Source organism: Apium graveolens, chromosome 11 (genome assembly GCF_009905375.1).
Source record: "Apium graveolens cultivar Ventura chromosome 11, ASM990537v1, whole genome shotgun sequence".
NCBI lineage: Eukaryota > Viridiplantae > Streptophyta > Magnoliopsida > Apiales > Apiaceae > Apium > Apium graveolens.
Window position 1 is genome coordinate 206,245,298 of NC_133657.1, and position 20,394 is coordinate 206,265,691.

A 20,394-nucleotide genomic window follows, 5' to 3' on the forward strand; every position below is an offset into this window, starting at 1 on the left:
GAAAAAAATTAAAAAATTCTATTTTTATAAAATTAAAAAATTATGTAGTGATGGAGAAGCGAGGAATCGAATCTCGAACCATGTTAAGCGTAAGACATTGCTCTACCATTGGAGCTACTTCCCCAAGATTTGATATAATATTGAGTTTAAATATTTTATAAATATTTACATTTGACATAATAAGTATATAGTACATAAGCAATTTCAATTGAATATGCATTGGTTTATCGTAAAAGATACCATATATGTAAAACATATTATATTGGATTCCAATTTAGTAATCCTATTAATCCTTCCGATTGCTTGAGATGATCCGATTAAAGGTGGTACCTATGATCACTCCATTTATTAGCAACTATAGTTAAATCTCCATAAATAAATATTTTTGGAATTGAAACATTTTATTTATTAATAAAGATTATTTATTTATCAAGATATAAAGTAAATTGTCTCTATTGTGTTGAAACCGAAAAAAATATTTATTTAATGAGATTATACGTTTATCGAATATTCAAGTATAGAGGTTATAAGGTACAAAACAATGTCTTCCAAGAAATATATTCATTCATATTGCAAATGCTTGAACGTTGTAAAGGTTACAACAGCAAGATATTAAGAGGGGAAACAGAACAACAAAAGTAACCATTACATGAAAACAAACCTTGGCACTCTGTTGTATTTAGTTCTCAACTAAGACTCCTTCAGATAAAAATAAATATACATGTCATTGGATGAGAAAGAGGATGAGCACTCACTGTTTGATCCTCTCTTCACTCCTTCCTCCGTCCAATCTTCACTCTTTTGTCCATCCTAAATCTACCCGAGTTGCGCGAAAAAAAAGGAAATGATCTTCCTGGACTGCATCATGTATGCTCAAATGATTGCACAGTTCTTATGTGAACTCGTAAAAATGGGAAATGATCTTCCTGGACTTAGATGTATCTTGTGATTTCCGCTTTTAGGCCAATGTGTAGCTTGAAACAGAGATAGATGCTGGAGAGGCAGAATGGATGTACACAAACTCAATGCTTTTACCAGGAGCCAAGGACTTGATCCATGCAGGAAACACATAAAAATTCCCATACTTTGCAAGACCCCATAAAGGACCGTAGAGCTTTGATACAGAAATCCGGAGATTTCTTAGCGTCTTGACAGATTTGTTTGTTACTACTGTGGAGTATCTGTAGTATGTTTTACCTCCAGAAACCCATGAAGCTGTCATCTTTTGCACAACACCAATTTGCTTCATAGAAGAGACTGCAAGATTGCCAAATCCTTAGCCATGTTTCCAGGATTCAACTAGTTAAAACAACTGAAATATGAGAAGAAGCGTAGAATTACCTGGGGCTGGGGATACTCTGGGCTTTGGAGTTGGCTTAGGTCTGACAGAAATAGGTTTAGGAGATGGAAGATTTACTGCAGAAAGAAATTTTACTGAACTAAGAGTTCCGGGAGGGAAGGGCTCCTGCCAAAGAAAGAATTGAATGAAGAGAACAGAATTTTATACCTGGAAGCAACTGGTTATATCCACTATGTCCTGCATGTAGCCTAGCCAATAGTCCAAGAAGAGGAGCATTGTTGTATGTAGCTGGCTCAGTTTGCTCATAGTTGTCTCGTTCATCCGCAAAATTGTCATAGGCATCAGGTCCTCCAACAATGGCACCAACAAGAAGATTAGGATCGCTTCCCTTCCTACTGAACCATGTGGCATAGCCTCCTCGGCAAGTGACAAATGAAGGGTTAACCTTGATTGAGACTATTGAGGAACCACGATGATGAACTTGTTGCGGATAATTGTTTCCATAACCCACCATGTAACTTGTGGCTCTTGGATTGTCTCCAAGAATATAATCCACCTAATATACAAAATTTTTTGACTGCATCACAAAAATGCATAGCCAGAAATGAGACTTGTTTTATTAGTTTTTGCATTCAAGGTTACCTGAGACTTGGCGAATGAAAGCATTTCAGATGGTTGCACATTTCCAGATGGACACCTAAGGGTTTTCCTAGCAGAAGTCAGGTAATCGGAGTAGACTGTCATGAGGAAGGAAGCACTTGTAACAAATTGTAAGTTGTTCCATCTCTGTCGGAAAATTAGGCCTCCTGGAGTTTTCTGAACATTGCGGCTACCTTTTCCAAGACATGAACACATGAAAAACTCTGCCTTCTCTTGATACTTGCCAAAAACTGATGCATGATGTCCAGCTTTTCCTCCCATCAAAAACTGCATATAAGAAATTAATCACGTAATCTAACAATGAAGAACAGCAATAGTAATTAAAAAGTATCTGAATCACTTTGGATCCCTACTACTTAGCTCTGTCTCTTATCACACTTTAGAAAATCTTAAATTATAACAACAATTTGAACTTCAAATTAGCAAAAAAAACAACTATAATTTCAATGGCATCTCCTCTGATTCAGTTTTAAACATTTACATATAATTCTGGTCAAAAAGAAAGCTTGCAGTTATTTTCTGGGATTTTTCTAACAAGTCTTTCAAAATGCTGTTTAAGTTCTCAGGTAGTGATCCTAAAATCAATCTTGCAACATGACATTCTTACTTCGGTACCTAATCTTCATCGAGGAAATATCAGTGGCATAATGTAAGCGAGGTTAATAACAGAACCCTTAGCCCATACACGAAGCAGTTAAGGAACTATAAGTCTAATAGAACAAGTGCAGGCAGGCAGGCTAACATACACGAAAAAATGCAGATAGATAGATCATTAGTACCTTGGCAACAAGAGTCTGGACTCCAGCATATTTAACATCCCATCCGAATTCAGTCATGGCCCAACCAGTCCCACCAAGGGCACCACCATTGTTCCCAAGGTAGTTCAGATAGTATTGATTGTTTGTTGCCTTGTACAACCATGCAGCTCCCCACAATAATTCATCCTAACAAAACAATTTTTTCACCAATTTTAAAAATAAAACGTCTAACAGATTGACAGGCATTTTCTCGTGTAAATTTCTCAAAGTTTTCATAATATCAGGTACTATCCTAAAACTTACAGCATATCCGCTGACAGAACGGTAGTACTTCTGAGCCACTGTAATACTACTATCATATTTGCCCCTGTATTTGTCTGCAAAGTCAAACAGCTGCAGACGAAACAAAATTATCATCAGAAGTCGCAAACTTTCTTAAGCAAAGAACATTTTTACTAAGATTAACGTATCCGTTCATCTAAAATTTTACTCTTTTTTTGCAAGTTAAACACACTCACTCACGCGTAACTTCAAACTTGGCATACATTTGAACTAACTGTTGATTTGAATCACTGAATGTGGAGTGGCATGTGACAACCGACACTAAACAGTGTCACACAACAACACAACAACCCCATAGTTTATGGACCCATCAAACTTGATGGTTGAGATTTGATTTAATCTAGTCTAGATCTGTAAGGCCCATTATAAACGATTCTACTTGGTCCCCTAAACATCAAATATCACATTATTACATATAACATATTGCATATGGCTCTTGATGATCTTGATGATGCATCTTTGTCAATTTAGTGTTAGATTTATTGCATCATAATATGAAATATCTCATTCTTTATTATCACCCTTTTCTAACACAATACGCGCCATACCATTAATTTGCTAGACATGCAAACATCACAGAATTAGCGCTTGTTTTTTCTAAACTGTTGATGCACCGGTGAAATCAAATGTGGCATTTTAATTTTGTGTTCCTGTACTCAATTTTTTCTCGAATGTTTTAGAAAAATATGGAAAAAGAAGTTGAAGGAGCAACCTGATATGCATGAGAAAGGAGTGTCTTGGAATAAGAAGGGTTGAAACGGCGGAAAACCATAGAGGCAGCAGCCATGGCAGCTGCAGTCTCTCCTGCAAGATCTGAACCGGGATTACTCGGGTCAATCCTGTAAGCTTGCCGAGATGTTGTCATGTCTTCTGGCCTTTGCCAGCAGTAGTGATCAGTGTTACCATCTCCCACCTGTTTACGTTATTTGCAAAGCGGGTTAATTATCAAGTTGACCACTATATAATTAGCAGAGTTTCAAATTTACCACCGACAATTTCAAGGTCTCAAATTTGTCATTTTCAAGTAGGTGGATCTCAAATTGGCCACTTTTCAAGTCGGTCATAAGCTAACGACATCTCAAATTTATCGGTGGTCAATTTAAGATCCACCTACTTGGAAATGTCATCTCAAATTGGCCACTTCTTCATGACATTTCAAAATTCAACTCGAATTTATAGTCACAACTCACAAATTTGAGACAAGATTAGAAATAGTTCTATGTGATTAGAAATGATTTGTTCCTTCAAAAATTTAATCTTTCAATTTTGCACACATTGTGTTTTTATTGACATGTTTACGAACACGAAAACATTCAGAAATGTGAAGAAAGATAGTAGTACCTCTCCATAGAAAACAAGAGGTTCAGGATGAGCTTTGATGAGATAGTCAGTTCCCCACTTAATAGCATCAAGAGCATGATTAAGCTCACCGCTAGAAGCTAATTGTTTGCCATACTCCAATACACTCCATGACATCATTGTCACTGTAAATGCCATTGGCAATCCAAACTTCACATTGTCCCCTGCATCATAATACCCGCCCACCAAATTCACCTGCATTATAACCTTGTCAACTTTAAATTTTTATTTCACCCTATGTCACCGCATATGTTTGGTTTGATTTGACGTATTCAGTCAGAATTAAATATACACCGTCAAAATTATGTTGAGACCGAAAACAATTGTTCATAAATCCGAAATGCATTTATCGAGATTCTACATTATACTCCCTCCGTCGCATATTACGTTTCCCGTTTTGACTTGTCACACTGTTCATGGGAAGCGATTGACTACTAATTTACGTCTAATCTATAAGATCAAATATAGTCATGAGCGATTTTGTTAGATTCGTATTTATGAGTAATTTAATACAATGAAGTTTTTATATTTAATACTAATACGAAATTAAAAATATTAACAATCAAAAGTGTGTGTATTAACAAACGTGTCCAACAAACGTTTTTAGGGATGGATGGAGTATTACCGTAAAAGTGGGAAAATAAGACATGACTTTGTTTCAAAATATTTGTCCACTTTGACTTTCCGCATTGATAATATTGAAACGGAGGGAGTAATAGGAAGTGTATTAAGGGTAAAGAAAGCAGAAGAACTTACACCAACAGTTTTGCCATCATTAAGACCAGAATGACCTCTCCATTTAATCCTTTGAGTACTAGGTAAGTAGCCAGATCTTTGAGCTTCAAAGAACAGAATGCTCTTACTCAAAGCATCTCCATAGTTATGTCCTGCCATTGCTAAAGGAACAAGACTCAAAACTAATAAGAATGAGCCCATGAAGCACATTCTCAAAAACCTCTCCATTTTCTTTGTTTAAAAATCAAGAAACACTGATCTCTCCACTTGTATGTGTTCTGCAACTGCAACTTGGCAATGTTGGTCTGGTTTATCAGCTAAAACTTGTAATAAACCAGCCCAGAACAGAGTGAACACTTTAAATGTGTGTGTGTAGATGGTGTTAAACTATATATATACACAGAGACTGATGGAAGAGAGAAGGGAGGTTGGGAAAATAAGAGGAAGTTAAGGCGCTATATATGGAGGAGAGCAAGTAGGAAAGTGGCTAATTGTTGAGAAAAGTTGGCAGTGCTTAATTAATGCAATTTTTCAAATTATTATTGTCTTATTCGATTTTTATAGTATGCGGCCACGGGTTCATTCTATGCGCGGAATCATGAGTTTAGCTCATTTTAATCGGTGAAATTTTTGTGTAAATAAGGGGTTCATTATTATTAATAGATATGAACCAATTAGAAGTAAAATTAATTATGAAATTTCGCGCTTAACGTGTGCTCACTAGAAAATTCGTTGTTTATTTCCTGTTTCTGAATTTTTTTCAATTTTTTTCAAAATAAATTACCTAAATAATACAAATTGTGGAAGGTGATGGTAATTAAAAAAATGGTATTTTTCCAGAGACAGAGAGTTAGAGTGCAGTCTCATGTGGTGTAGTTTGGGCATTTGAGTCTTATTGTACTCTGTTTATTTAAATCATATTTTATTTTTAAATTCATAGAGAGGCCTAGTTCAAAAAAGTTTTGAATTTGGCTTGATTTGTACTCAATTAATTTGATTCAATATGTCCCTGTCAAAAAAAAATTGATTCAGTATGTCATCAAAAATAATAATTAAAAACAAAAGATCAAAAATAATAATTAAAAACAATCTGTGGAGGAACCATTTGTAAAATGCTTAATGCGTTACCGCAATCAACGGTACGAAAAAAATTAATGTCTCTTCGTAGTGATGAAAATAAGTATTCGTTGTTGACAAAAAGTATAGATATTCGTTGAGAGGAAAAATGAAAATCCAAGGTGTCGTTTGTTTCGCTAATTTTTACGATTACATAGGAACTTAAATTTTCCGATAATTAAGTTGAGCATCTCCAACCAGGTGAAACTTTTAGCTAAAAATCATTAATACATACTATAAATAAAAAATATAGAGATTATTAAAAAAAATTCATCTCCAATAGTACATTCTACTTGTCTATAAATATAGTCAACCTCTTGATGTTGACTATATTTGTTGAACCACTACAAACCTGTAAGTAATCTGTAAAAAAAAATCTAATCATTTATTACCATATTGAAGATATATATATTCTATTTATAATAACATAAAATTTTAATAACATACTATTTTTAAAATATAGCTAACCAATATAGTTAATATCATCGAAGTACAATGTCTTACAGATTCAACAAATTTTACATATTGTCTTACAGGTCCGGTTTACCCAACCAATTATAGCCAACACTATTGGAGATGCTCTTACAGTTACAACTTACAAATTTCAAGATAATTAAACTATAGGTCTTTGGTTTATTGATACGTAACTAGAGGTTACATAGTTAATTTTGGTAAATAATTAATATTTTTATATTTAATAGCTACGTAACTTATGGTAACCAGGGTTAAGGTTGGTAACTAACTTCCGCTATATTATATTAATTACAAAAATCATGAAATTTGAAGTTCCCTTATCCAATTTAAAATACATCAAACCAAACTGTAACTCATTTCGAATCCAAGTTTACGTATAGAAGGGGAGAAATGTACCTCAAACTGGCGTCCAAATCCTGTGGTGTGCAGTGGTTAAAGTCTTTAATTTATTCAAATGAGTAGAGAGTTCGACTCTTGGATGGTTTGGTTTAGGGGTATAATATGGACCAAGCGAGTTGTGTTTGTAGTCGATATTAGTTGAGTCGAGTTGAGCTAAATGAGCCGATCTTAATGAACCGGATGAGCCAAATGTTTAATTTTACCCATAATCAAGCTCAAAACTCTATCCAAACTCGGTTAATTTAATTTCACGAGTCGAGTCTGTTAAAAAGTATGAAATAATATTCGGGTATTCATCTATCATCTTAAAATTTTAGAACAACTTATTTCTTAACATGGTATCAGAGTTCGGTTTCGGGAGGGACTCGGCCGAGTCCTCCCGCCTCATTTATTTAATTTAAATATTTGTTTTGGTATTAGTATTGATATTGGTTGTATTTGTGGTTATCAATTATAACGAAACGTATTTTACGATTGGGGGAATGTTAAAAATAATAAGATCATGTTTGAGTGTTGTTCCGTTACCACCTTAAGGTTTAGTGTGACCGGTTATTTTACAAAGTGGAGTCGACTCATTTATTTAAACAAGTTAAAATTTTCGTCCAAACTAAACGAGTCGAATCGGGTTTAGTTAAACGAGTTCAAGCCCGCGGCTCGAATTAGAGTGGGGTCCGAGCTTAATTATAAAATTTAAAAATGGAGGACCTTCTTCGATGGGAAATCACTATCGTACTAAACGAATAACATTTCATTTCAATTTTCTTTTTCGAGTGGGTTTAGCCTTTTCTCTCTTTTTGAAATTTCAGGCGTTTATACTGCACTTTTTAGAAAAAACAACAATAAACAAAGTGTATAGAGAATGCAGTATACTTAAATAGTACATACTTATGTCGGAGAGTGAGCGCGATAAAATAATTCAAGTGATTAAAGATTTATCTTTTGTTGTACCAGATTTTGGGTTCGATTCTCGCTCACCCCAAGATTTGCTAGGACAGTCTCGCTCCATATGTTGGTACTTGTTGTAATTTAAAACGTGAAATGGTGAAATTTAATTTATGTTGGGGCAGTTTGAAATATAACTTCACCGACAACGATTTGTACGACTGTTCCAAAATCGTATAGGATACCTCATTCATTTTTATCAAAATATATCAACCGTAGATTACAAATGGGGGTAACACGTTGTGCCGAACTTTCTTTATCTCGTTCAATTCTATATATATTTTTATATACCTTCTTTTTTTAATATCCCTCAATATAAGTTTCAAAAATAGTAAATTTTAATCCAGTTACATCCACTATTTGTATCCGGATAATATTAATTGGTTTCATAATTTTTATCAATTTTTTTAATTTTCCCACTATATTATATTTTTATTAACCTTTGTGCTAACAACTCCAATGTACATAAATCACAATTCTATCCTAACTACATTTTTGGGGATAATTAGGTTTCATTTTCGGCATACCTCGACAAATTATGAAGAAAACTGACATAACATATACTTAGTATATATATGTTAATGACTTATAAGCTCATAATAACTTATTGACGAGTGTTTGTCGATCCAATTTATAAGTTGAATTTACAACTTATAAGCTGATAAGTTAAATGTTAGCAATAACGAACTTTTTCTCAACTTATTTTTTTTCGTTTCTTTTTAATTTTAGTTTCAAAAAATATATTTTAAATGTTAATCTAACTTAAAATATAAGAATTAAGATAATTATATTTAAACATGATTTATTTTAATCCATTTAAGTAAAAATAATTTTAAATTATAAATAAAATTATCCAAACACTTATATAACTTATAAACATTTATCAAATTATCACTTATCAAATTATCACTTATAAGTCACTTATTCGGTTTAAGTTATAAGTTACTTATTTTAAAATATTTCGAGCAGAGTTTACAATTTCTGTCCGTACCCTTGTTACAGCCGACAAATGTATGTTGCATGTACATTATAATTTCATACTATTCAAGTAGATCTTTATCTTGGATCATGCATACATTATTTGGGTGTGTGTGAAACATGCTGTGTTCTTCAATTTCATGTAAACGCCGACACAGAGTTTCACCACTGAGTTTTCGTAGTGTTCCAAATTATTATTTTACTTGTCATATACTCCCTTTAGACCTATGGTATTTATCTAATTATATATTCCATGAGTAAGACGAGTCAGGACGGCATTTAGAATTGCGTACAAAATTTATTATATACCACTTGGAAAAACCAATTCTAAGAGGGTATCATTGAGAATTTTCCTATAATTTATAATCAAAAAAAATTATAAAAATTATATCATTAGAAAGTATATGTTATCTACTTTAATACTCCCTCAGTCTCTTCCGATTGTTATCATCGTTTCGGGGATAGTGTCCGGCACGTATTTTAGAATGAATAGAAAGTATAGTTTTATAATTATTTTTTATTAAAAAAAATTCTTAATAAAAATAGAATATTTAAACTTTTATTCAGAAAAATAATTTTTTTTAAAATGTTATAGAACTATACTTTTTCTTTATCTTAACATGTATGCCGGACACTCTCTAAGAAACGATAACAATTGGAAGTGACGAAAGGAATATGTATTTTTTAGTTTTTTTAAAATTATGAAAACCTGAAATTTAATTTACGATCAAAATTAGATCAATTTAATTATCATAAATCAAATATGACGGATAAATTGAGACGAAGAAAATATATATCTAGCGTTAATCAAGGTGGATGGAGTTGGGTTGAATTGCATAATTTGCATGAGGTCCAGGGTGGACCAGGCTCCTCATTGTGAGAGCCAATTACGGTGGGCATGTGGTGCAGCCTCGCCGCACCTTCTACTTCTTTTTATCGGACCCTGGACCAGCCTGTAACCATTATCTTCCTCCCTCTTCCCCACTCGATCAATTATTTTTTGTTCTGTAAATTATTCATTTTACTTGGTGTTTCCGCATCCTGTTTGCTTGGATTCTTTGTAAATTGCACGTATGACAAACACAAACCCCATCATTATTATGTGAACGCTTGTTTGGAATTTTTTTTCTCCGTCATAATTTGAAGTAATTATGGTAAGAAGCTCATGCTTGTACGTTTATTTTTTACTAATGTATTATATAGTCTTATAATTAATTATTTGTTTCTAAGATGTTTGAGATAAGATAAAATCTAATCTTGGAATGATATCAAATCAGGTATGTATTTCGTTCATTTTAATCTCTTATCATGTTTGGTTCACAATTTTATTTTACTAAACTCATTCCTTAAATCTAGGGCTGTAAACGAACCGAGCTGTTCGTTAAGCTCGCTCGAGTTTGCTCGAGTTCGAGTTCGATAAGCTCGGTTCGACAGTATAACGAACTCGAGTTCGAACAGGTATTCTTGTCTGTTAAGCTTAACGAACGAACATGTGTTCGACTCGTAGTTCGACTTGAGTTCACTCGAGTTCGACTCGAGTTCGTTAAGCTCGAGTTCGTTCGAGAAAAGGTTAAAAAAATCATAATTCAGAAATTATAGATTAACTTAACAATTTAAACCTAAGTACTGAAACTGGAACAAGTACATGATAAATTAAAATTATCTGTTAACATGAGTACAACTCGGGTTCGGGTTCGGTTCGGTATGTTCGCGAACAACTGGTGTTCGGTTCGAGATTAACCGAACTCGAGTTCGGACAGAGAATTGTGTCCAAAAATCTTAACGAACATTGTTCGGTTCGTAATATTTTTGTTCGTATTCGTAAAATGTTCGTCCGAGTTCGGTTCGTTTACGGCCCTACTTAAATCTTTAAGGTATGAATTTTTTATATATAATTGGGGAGATGTGTATGAAAGAGCGGGGAGGGGATATGAAGAATATATTTTATTTCTATAGTTTATCTGTATTTTCAGTTGTAACTGTTTTATATAAAAATAAATTAATGAACTAAATATATATTAAATTAATAATTAAACTTATTTTTTAAATAATAAAAAGTAATAATTTAAGAAATATTTTAAATGAAACATACTCATTTCAGCACGGAATCAAACACATGATATCAGAAATAATAAATTAACGCAATTTTACTTTAACATTTATTTAAAGTTTAATCACTTAATAAGTTTAGTCATATTATATCTCTAGAATGCATTGTCATCATGGCTATTATCAATACTATTTTCTTACATAGTCATTATCACATTCTCTATAAGAAATCTCGACTATGATTTAGTTTTTATATAAATTTTTTATTATAATTCTAACTATGCAGTCCAAATATTTAAAAATGTTTGTAAAAAAAAATCAAGCGATAACTAAAATAAAATAGATGGAGTATACAACAACCAAACAAAATCTGAATTTAGTTTGCGTAAGCCATTTTCGCCATTACCCGTCCAAGTCTTAATTAATTATCACTTTTTTGTCCGGTTAACTAATAATTATCATTTTTAAGCCAAAAATTATGAAGAAAAAATCACGCCGGAACACAACTTGCAATATAGAATATAACATTCCATGTAGGCAAATTAGAATATAGACGTTAGCACAATGATCTCACTTTTAAGTTTACGGTTCCACTAATGTTTATTTTAAAAAAAACATTTAATTAGTGAGTAAACACTAATAAAGTTCCCTTTAATAATATAAAATTGGCGGTGAACCTGAACTATGTTGCTCTATAATTATCTATTATGCGAGTCTAGTGTGGTAGACGCATGCATGCACCACTTTAAATAAAGTATAACAATTTTAAAAATTACCTTTAATTAGTTAGGTTATAGGACTTTGAACTAGGGTAAGAATAAAGTAGAAACATAGGGTAATTTGTGAATACGTTCCTTGTATTCACATCAGTTTTTAATATATTAATTTTATTTACAGAAATTTTTAAAAACAGATGGTTCGATGATAGGAGCGTCCACAATACTTCAGTCTCATTTTACGACGCTAAAGTGATCTATGTGATGCCACCTAATATAAAACTGGAAAAGACGGAGAATTGGACAAACACATATAACGCTAAGTCCCGGTTGCGAAAAATACAGGACCCAACATATCTATTATATTATATGTATGCAGTGCAATAATCTCCGTTCTGTATCGATTTCTGGCAAAATTATAATATAAAAATAAAAAGTAAAGTAAGAGGGACTGTCCGGCAAAATGGGACTGGCCATTTTATGATAATTTCATACAACGCAAATATTTGCACCAAATGCGATCCAGGGACATTTCCCGAATCCCCATGCACCGAATGAACATGCATTGTGATGCTCCAAAGACCCGACCCTTTTGAGAATTAGGTCGGAGATGATCTTTTATGAACTCAATTTTCATACGAAAATGCCATCGAAATGAGCATGCAGTGTGGATGCTCCAAGAACCCGACCCTTTTGAGAATTAGGTCGGAGGTGATCTTTTATGAACCCAATTAACTTGCGACAATGCCATCGAAGCTGAGAATACCACAAGTGTGCAAAGTTTGTTGAAACAGAACCCCAGTGTCTTCAATTTGCTCATGTGGGTGAGCACGTGCCTAATTAATCCAATAAGTGATTTCCAAACGACCATGTATCAGCTTACCACCGGAAGAACACGAAGCAGTTGCCACCTACGTATGTTTGTTAGCCAATTATTATGAAACACATGCACGCGCACAGCCATGCATTGGCTGTTTCTGACCAGTTATTCTTCTCTATACTTAATCCCGGATTTTCATAGGGGTTTATATTAAATTGTCCACCGAACTCGTTAAAATGTATGAAGTAACTACTCAATCTCCACGGCGACTCATTTAAACCACTAAAATACTAGTATATATCACTCCGTTAGATTTTTTAAAATTTTTTAACGAAAACGTTAATTTTAAAAATTTGTAGTCGTATATTTTTGGTAAACTGCCAGACACATGAAATTGAAATAAACAACGAGAGTCCTAATTGAAAGGACAAATTCTTTTCATCTCTCTGTTGAATTTTACTCAAATTAATATTGCAATTGCAGAACACCCAGCTTTTATTTTACTCGTGAAGATAACGATTATTTTAGGACCAACTAAACAGATATAGAGATGAAGATATACCGATGAGAGAGAGACACTCAAGTTTGCTGATAAACCATAATAATCAAAGATATACACGGCAAATACAACACTTCTGTTAAAAAAAATTAAAAAATCTAACGGAGTGATATATACTAGTATTTTAGTGATTTAAATGAGTGGTATCTACTAGTATTTTAGTGGTTTAAATGAGTCGCCGTGGAGATTAAGTAGCTACATGATACATTTTAAGGAGTTCAGTGGAGAATTTGATATAAAACCCATTTTCATAGTCATACCACAGGTCAAGGAAGATTCTGAGAAGACATGGCCACAATACTTTATATGGATACATTCAGATTAATTAATCATTATATTCATTAATCGAGATTACTTATGTTAAATGATCGCCATAAAATATTTCAAGTTGTTACGGGTTTATCTCTTGCCGTCCCAGATTCGGGTTCGATTCTCGCCCACCGTCAAAATTTATTATAACATATATAATCAATTGTAAAGAAAATCAACATTAAATATTTACTGTTTAACCGGAAAAATATTAATATTTACTTGTTAAACATCTATTTATCGAGGTTGTGGACTTGTGGTGTAGCTTTTCAAAACAGGCCCAATTCTTTATTGTATTAAAAGTGAAAGAGGCCCAATTTTTAAAGTTGGCAGTTTTAAGATTGTCTCCTGCAAACTAAGCCCACATACACCAAACACAATTCTATGCCTTCTTGGTTTTACTTTTTAGAAGGTAAAAGAATGCAATACATACATACAGCCTACAGGGGTCAAGAACCATATCAGATCAAATTAACTGACTCTTCTAACACACAGTTTATTACGATTTATAATCAAATTCAACTTTCTTTTGTGTTTTTCTTTATCAACTTCTGGGCATTTCTTTAACTCTTTTACTCTACAACAACACTAATATAATCGGGACATCCAGAAGAATGCAACCAAGCACGAAATACAAAATCCAAGAGCCCGGGCTAGTTTCATCTTTCTACTTTAACTAGGCAAAAAAACAGCTAAGAAGTATCTATATACGAAACAATGGAAAAAAGAAAACCTCTTACCTTGTCTTCTGCTAAAATAGATTTACTTTTTCCTTTGATTTTCAAATTTTAATCTTTCCACCCGTCCTTGTTAATGCGCCTCGACGAAACACCCTGGGAAGAGAAGCTAGGAGTGATGGGCATTGATGGCGTCTTAGGTGTCCTGGGTGCCTCTTCATCATCCCAACTATCACCCCAACTGTCGTCCCACCCAGCATGCAACTCTGTATCCATTTTTACCCCATTAGAAACTGGCAGCTCCATGTCTAATTTCTGGTATTTAGAGCTATTGCTTGGATAATGCCTCCGCAGAAAACTTATACATGTCCAAACCGATACCAGCAGTAACAGTGCAGTCAATATTATGAATACCACAGCAGTTGTCCAATACTTCCAATTTAAGTATGTAGAACGATTCAACTGTGAGGTGTGAACAGTTTCTTTCCTTAAATTTTGTGTAATAAAATCCTTGAAACTCAGAGTGCAATTACCATTTCCTGCTGTAAGAATTATCAAGTTGTCAGTTCCCCCATTCTTCACAGTGACTTTGACCTGCAAACAGATATTTCTAATCATATTCAGTTCTCCAAAGGATTTATAACAAAGTACATAGCTATTACACTGCAATTTTTTAGCCGATTTCTCAAGTATTAAGTCCTTGCCTTCAAATATGATGACTATTATTTAGCTAAAAAAAAATATTATGACTATCAATTTATTAATCTTTAGCAAAATTTATCTCTAAAAGTCAGCGCATCACCTAACTACCATTTAGTTCTTGAAAATTCCCAAAAAGGGTCAGACACACAAACACACAGGCAGTAGACGCACCCAGCAGTGCACACACAGGGGGAGAGAGAATCTATTCACAGTTTAATTGACTAGAGTCCAAGGTATGGCTCAATGAATAAGGTTCTGTTACACAAAATTATACTAGTACTTTAATAAGAAGTCAATTAAACTATTTAGCTAATATTACTGGTGTGTTAAAATACCCGTTCGTGTTTGTTCTCCACAAGATGTATTTGTTGTTTCTCTAGCAAAACAAAACTAGGAGCAATGATCTTCACATCAAGAGGTCCTTTTCCTTTGTTCTGAATTAGAAGTGCGAGCTCTGGAGATTCTGAAACACGGGAAGGAGACGGCAAATATTGAACAAAATGCAAGAAAGGGATTACACAGTAATAAATCGCAAATACAGAAAATACAAACACCAATTTCGAGAGCATGAACAAGAAAACAGTCGCTAAAGGCCCACAAATAAAACTGATCCATCCCTCTGCTAAGCAACCAGTGGAACTGGATGAAATTAATTTTGCCGAGCCAGGCCTATTAAATCATTTTATACTGGCAAAGATGCCATATATGACTGCAGGGTAATGGCAGTATCTAGGTCAAATTTTATCTAGAAGATTAGAAAAAAATTGGTAAATACAAAAATAAATAGAGAGCTTCTGTAAAACAAAACAAAAATCAAGACACAGGAAAATTAGGACATGTATAGGGTAGGAGAGATCTTAAAAAGTCTGTGGAAGGAGGATTTAAGTTGGGGGAGGAGGTTAAAGAATCATATATTGCGACCTCACAGTTTTAGATTGTCTTTTACTAATCCATAAGCATAGTCTCTACTTGCTAAATACGTTGTTTTAGTGCCAAGGCCAATTACAATAAATTTTGACACTAGTCTACTGAGATTTACACCCTCAGACCTCATCTTACCAAGGGGTGACAGACCAAGGCATGAAGGTTCTTCACTTACTAAATACTTATTAGCAACAAGGTTTTATAAAAAAATTCAGTTAACTACTTTGACTAATAAGTAATAACTATGACTAATAAGTAATAACTATGACTAATAAGTAATAACTATGACTAATAAGTAATAACTATGACTAATAAGTAATAACTAACAAACATCTACAACAGGCAACTAGTCACAATTAAAACAACGGGTTACTGGCCTCAACTTAAGGTACCTTTAGAGAGAATTAAATAATACATTACCTCCTCCAACCAAGTATTAGAATGGATTATAATCCTATCCCTTACTCCAACAAAACAAACATGAGATTAATATTTTAATGGACTATAATCCTTGATTTAATCTCAAGTAACTTTTTACAAAACAAACATGGGATTAAAAAAAATTTAAATGGTTATAATTCTATCTGCTACTTAATCCTATCCTGTGAAACAAAGATGGTTATAGAGTATGAAAAATATTCAATGGAAGCCTAGTTTTCCTATATCATCTTTGACAAGTAAATATAACTATGCCAGCACATAACTAAAATATTTAAGAACCAAAACACCCCTTCCCCTACCGGCTCCCCAAGTACATCCTACACTCTCCAATCTCCATCGTTAATGACCGGGAAGCGAGAGCCCTCTCCCCTAACTTTTTCCTTGTAACGGAACAAGCCAGCCTACCATCATTTGCACCAGGCACAAACAGACACATCAGTTGTCTCGTGATGCAATTCAATATGGCTACTGCCTTGGCCTTGGTAAAGTACTAAACCCTTAGTCTAGATCGTTGTACCATAAAGCTACTTCTTGCTAACAACTAGTCTACGCATAGGAAAAAAAAAGAGAAGCAATTTCAGACATCCAACTTCAAACAAACACATATACTCATACACAAACGAGAAAGGATACAGGGCAAGCAAACATTAAAAAACAGATATAAATCATAGCAAAAAAATCATAATATAAAATAAAACGCCTACCGTTTCCCGGAACTCTTAAACACGCAACCAATGCCTCATTCTCAGCCGTGCACCTATCCGGTAAACCGCATTCCTCATTTTCCTTCCTCGCAACAGGAACAACCTCCTTGCTCCTTCCTTCATCTCCCGACTCCTCAACTCCTCCATCTTTCTTCTCAACCTTTTTTTCTGTGTTCTCCAAACTCTTTCCCCCCACATTACTCGCCTCCTCCACATTATGACCTTCCAACTGCTTACTCAAATCCGGCTTCTTCTCTAAACCCGACTCCTCAACACCTTCACCACTTACTTCTCCTTTACCCTTACTTAACAAATCAACATTCTCATTATCCAAATTCGACACAATTCCACCGACTTTCCTATCGGAATCTTTAGGTTGAACCAAAACCTCACTTGTATTATTACTAGATCCTCCTTTGACCTATATCATCATCACATTCTACAATTATACTCCACTACAAGTAATTAAATACATAATTGCAGCAACAAATTAAAACAAATTCAAATATAAAACTAGTTTTCGATTTTTTTGTACCTTTAATTGAGCATCATTAGTGGCAAAAGTAAGTAAAACGAATAAAGTGAGCAGCAGAGTAAATTTAATCAGCATCTGTAGATATGAATTAACAGAAACAAAATAGGAATTAAATTGAAAATAAACAAAATAAAAAAAAAAGTGAAAATTACAGAACATAAAGTAAAAAAATAGACTGACCTTGAGGTGAAGAGAGATGGAAGATATTAGGGTTTTAGACACTGTGAGTGTGTGTAAATATAAAAAATAAAAAAAAATATTTAAATAAACATAAGTTAGTTATGGTTTGGTTTAGATTTTATATAGGTGCTGAGTGTGAAGAGTGAAATGGAGGGAGGGAGAAGAGTGGAGTCAATGCGATGGAATTGAATTGAATTGAAGCTGATGAAAGAAATCTAGGCATACTTGCAAGGTTACTGTTTTAAAGACTATTCAGCCCTTTGCTTTTACCGGTCTGAATTAAGCTAGAATTACTGCGACAGTCATAGTAGACCGGAGCGGAGTTCTGTCCGAACCGAATTTAGCCCGGATTAATTTTTTTGAAATTTATTAAAAATATATGTGTTCTAAACTTATTTTCAAAAATACGGTCAATATTGTATATGAAGGTGCATATGAGGTTGTTCGAAATTGCATACAATATTACAAATGTGAGAGGAGGTTACTCGAAATTAAATAAGAGATGGCAAATGTTACGAGTCGTATTTTTTAAAATACAATCCACAACATGGACATTTTTGAAAAAACCCCTTTTGAAAATAGTATGAGTCGAGCCGAGTTAATAACCGCTTTTTTTTAAAATAATTTGAGTTAATCCGAGTTTAATAACCTCGCTGAAAATGATGTTGAAACTCGACTTGTTTATAAATGAGTCGAGCCTAAATCAGGCACGGGTTTGTTCATAAACAACTGAGCTGAGTTGAACTTTCGTAGAGTAGATCTGTCCGACAATAGTTTATATATTTTTTTTCCTATGCAGTGGGTAAACCCAATTCTTTATTGTATTAAAAGTAAAATGTAGTTTATATATATTTTTTAATCAACCAACCTTAGAATATAATTTATAATTTTACAAGTGTATGGTCTTATCTTATAGTTATATATGCACACTCGCACTCTACACTTATTTTTTAATCTATAACATTTTACTTTTCAAGCAAGTTTTTAAAAATATATCCAATTTTATTTTAAAATATTGAAACATTTGTAACTTTAGAAATCATACATTACTTTTTAAGCTGTCGATGTTGACATTTACACTCACACGCCAGAGGTCGAACTCCTGACCTCCCGCAAAGGGTACAAGAGCTCAAATATTACACCAATACGTTATCGGCAATTATGTTTTGATGATGTTTATGTAAATTACAAGTTAATTAATGGTGTTTATGAAAGTGCGCAGAACTGGAGATGAATATATCATAACAAAAATGTTTGATAGCTTTCTTACAAAATATTTAAGTGTTCAATTTAGAAAAATAAACAAAAATTCTAAAATAATTAAGTTATTAATAAATGATAAATAAAATTTACTAATAAGAATATTTAAGTGATTAGAAATATTTTATTATTTGCATTATATATAAATTTAATACGAGCCGAGTTGAGTTATCGAATTCGAGTCGAATCCGAGCTAAACGAGCCGATTCTGAGTCGAAGAGTCAAAAAATCCGGCTCGACATGTTCAAGACCGAAAAACAAACAAGCCGAATTCACTTAAACGAGGCGATCCTGAATTTTATTCAGGAACAGCTTTGTTGATTTGGGGTCTTAGCTAAAATCTCATTTAATTGTAACCGATAATCTCGAAAAATTATTAATAAAATCTAAAACCGAGTGCCTCCAATTTTTTTAACCTTAATATGTTTTTTCCCCAGTTTTTATGAGTAACATTAAAAATTTGTTATGTTCAAATATTTCACATTATCATTGATTCATGATTATGTAGATAGAGTCCCGTTCCTTTCCTATATTTGGAGCTTTTAATGAAGAGAGCAAGAATCCTTTTCTGCGGGGCTAGGAGCAATTCCAACTATTTTCTTAAACATGTTATTAAATTTAAATATAAAAAATATGACATATAACTGGACTCCAAAGTGTTTTAGTAGTTACTTATATCACTAATACACATTTCTCATGTCTTATCTTTAAAGAAACCACAAGTCTATCCCTTAATTCATTTTTATCAATAAAAAATGATTTATCTCTTTTCTTTTTAGTTCTTTTCTCTCTCTTCCTTTCAGATCTCATTCAAATTTATTATTATTATTATTATTATTATTATTATTATTATTATAAGGAATGAAAATAAGAATTATTGTTTAAATTCAAATTAAAATCATGTATTAAATCACTAAAAATTAATATTTTATAATATTTATAATCAACCTATAAGACATTATTGTTGGACTTGCCTCCGACTTAGTTATACACCAAAAATCTTTTAATTTTTTTTGTTGCTAACAACTTCTTGAGTCTTGACATCACATTTCCCACTTATGACTTCTCAAGGACCTTCTTCTTAGAAGTTATATTGTTGTCATCTTTTTTTTTAATCGTAGATAACCCGCAGCCGCTACCTTTTGGGTGCACACTGGGTAAACCCTGCGGGTTTACGTAATAGCCTACAAACCACGTGAACCAAGGTAAACCGCATTTAAGCGACAGACTCTGGCTGAGGAGGCATAATCATAAATTCTCCTCCCGCGGGATTTGAACCGGTGACCAACATGTTAGTTTTCCTCTGACAATCAAAATTGCCATTATATTTTCTAAAACTAAAAAGAAAGTTATATGTGTTCAATAGAGAAGTTTGTAATTTTTCCATTTTGTAAGGGTGTCAAAAATTGATTATTTTAAATCAAAAAAGTGTTATTGCCATATCAAGTACATAAC

General features: G+C 33.2%; 2 protein-coding genes across 2 annotated transcripts; both read right to left on the reverse strand.

The window, feature by feature from the left end:
• Positions 1 to 546: 546 nt before the first annotated feature.
• On the reverse strand, positions 547 to 5,590 carry LOC141697646 (endoglucanase 6). The gene is made up of 9 exons (XM_074502137.1): positions 5,176 to 5,590; positions 4,402 to 4,614; positions 3,773 to 3,973; positions 3,022 to 3,111; positions 2,740 to 2,904; positions 1,943 to 2,227; positions 1,508 to 1,856; positions 1,342 to 1,416; positions 547 to 1,257 (listed from the first exon to the last, which is right to left on the reverse strand). The coding sequence occupies exons 1-9, from the start codon at positions 5,380 to 5,382 to the stop codon at positions 959 to 961; spliced, it is 1,884 nt and encodes a 627-aa protein (XP_074358238.1). The 5' UTR covers positions 5,383 to 5,590; the 3' UTR covers positions 547 to 958.
• Positions 5,591 to 13,337: 7,747 nt separating this feature from the next.
• On the reverse strand, positions 13,338 to 17,774 carry LOC141698238 (uncharacterized). The gene is made up of 5 exons (XM_074502907.1): positions 17,680 to 17,774; positions 17,500 to 17,574; positions 16,965 to 17,385; positions 15,231 to 15,358; positions 13,338 to 14,787 (listed from the first exon to the last, which is right to left on the reverse strand). The coding sequence occupies exons 2-5, from the start codon at positions 17,572 to 17,574 to the stop codon at positions 14,305 to 14,307; spliced, it is 1,107 nt and encodes a 368-aa protein (XP_074359008.1). The 5' UTR covers positions 17,680 to 17,774; the 3' UTR covers positions 13,338 to 14,304.
• Between the last annotated feature and the right edge of the window lie 2,620 nt (positions 17,775 to 20,394).

Coding starts and splice junctions, on each gene's coding strand:
- LOC141697646 (XM_074502137.1), bottom strand. CDS start 5,382: ATGGAGAGGTTTTTGAGAATGTGCTTCATGGGCTCATTCTTATTAGTT. Junction 3,112..3,772: donor TCCTTTCTCATGCATATCAG/GTTGCTCCTTCA, acceptor TTTCGTCTGCAG/CTGTTTGACTTTGCAGACAA. Junction 1,417..1,507: donor ATATAACCAGTTGCTTCCAG/GTATAAAATTCT, acceptor TTCTTTCTGCAG/TAAATCTTCCATCTCCTAAA.
- LOC141698238 (XM_074502907.1), bottom strand. CDS start 17,574: ATGCTGATTAAATTTACTCTGCTGCTCACTTTATTCGTTTTACTTACT. Junction 17,386..17,499: donor CTAATGATGCTCAATTAAAG/GTACAAAAAAAT, acceptor ATGATGATATAG/GTCAAAGGAGGATCTAGTAA. Junction 14,788..15,230: donor TGGAGAACAAACACGAACGG/GTATTTTAACAC, acceptor ATCTGTTTGCAG/GTCAAAGTCACTGTGAAGAA.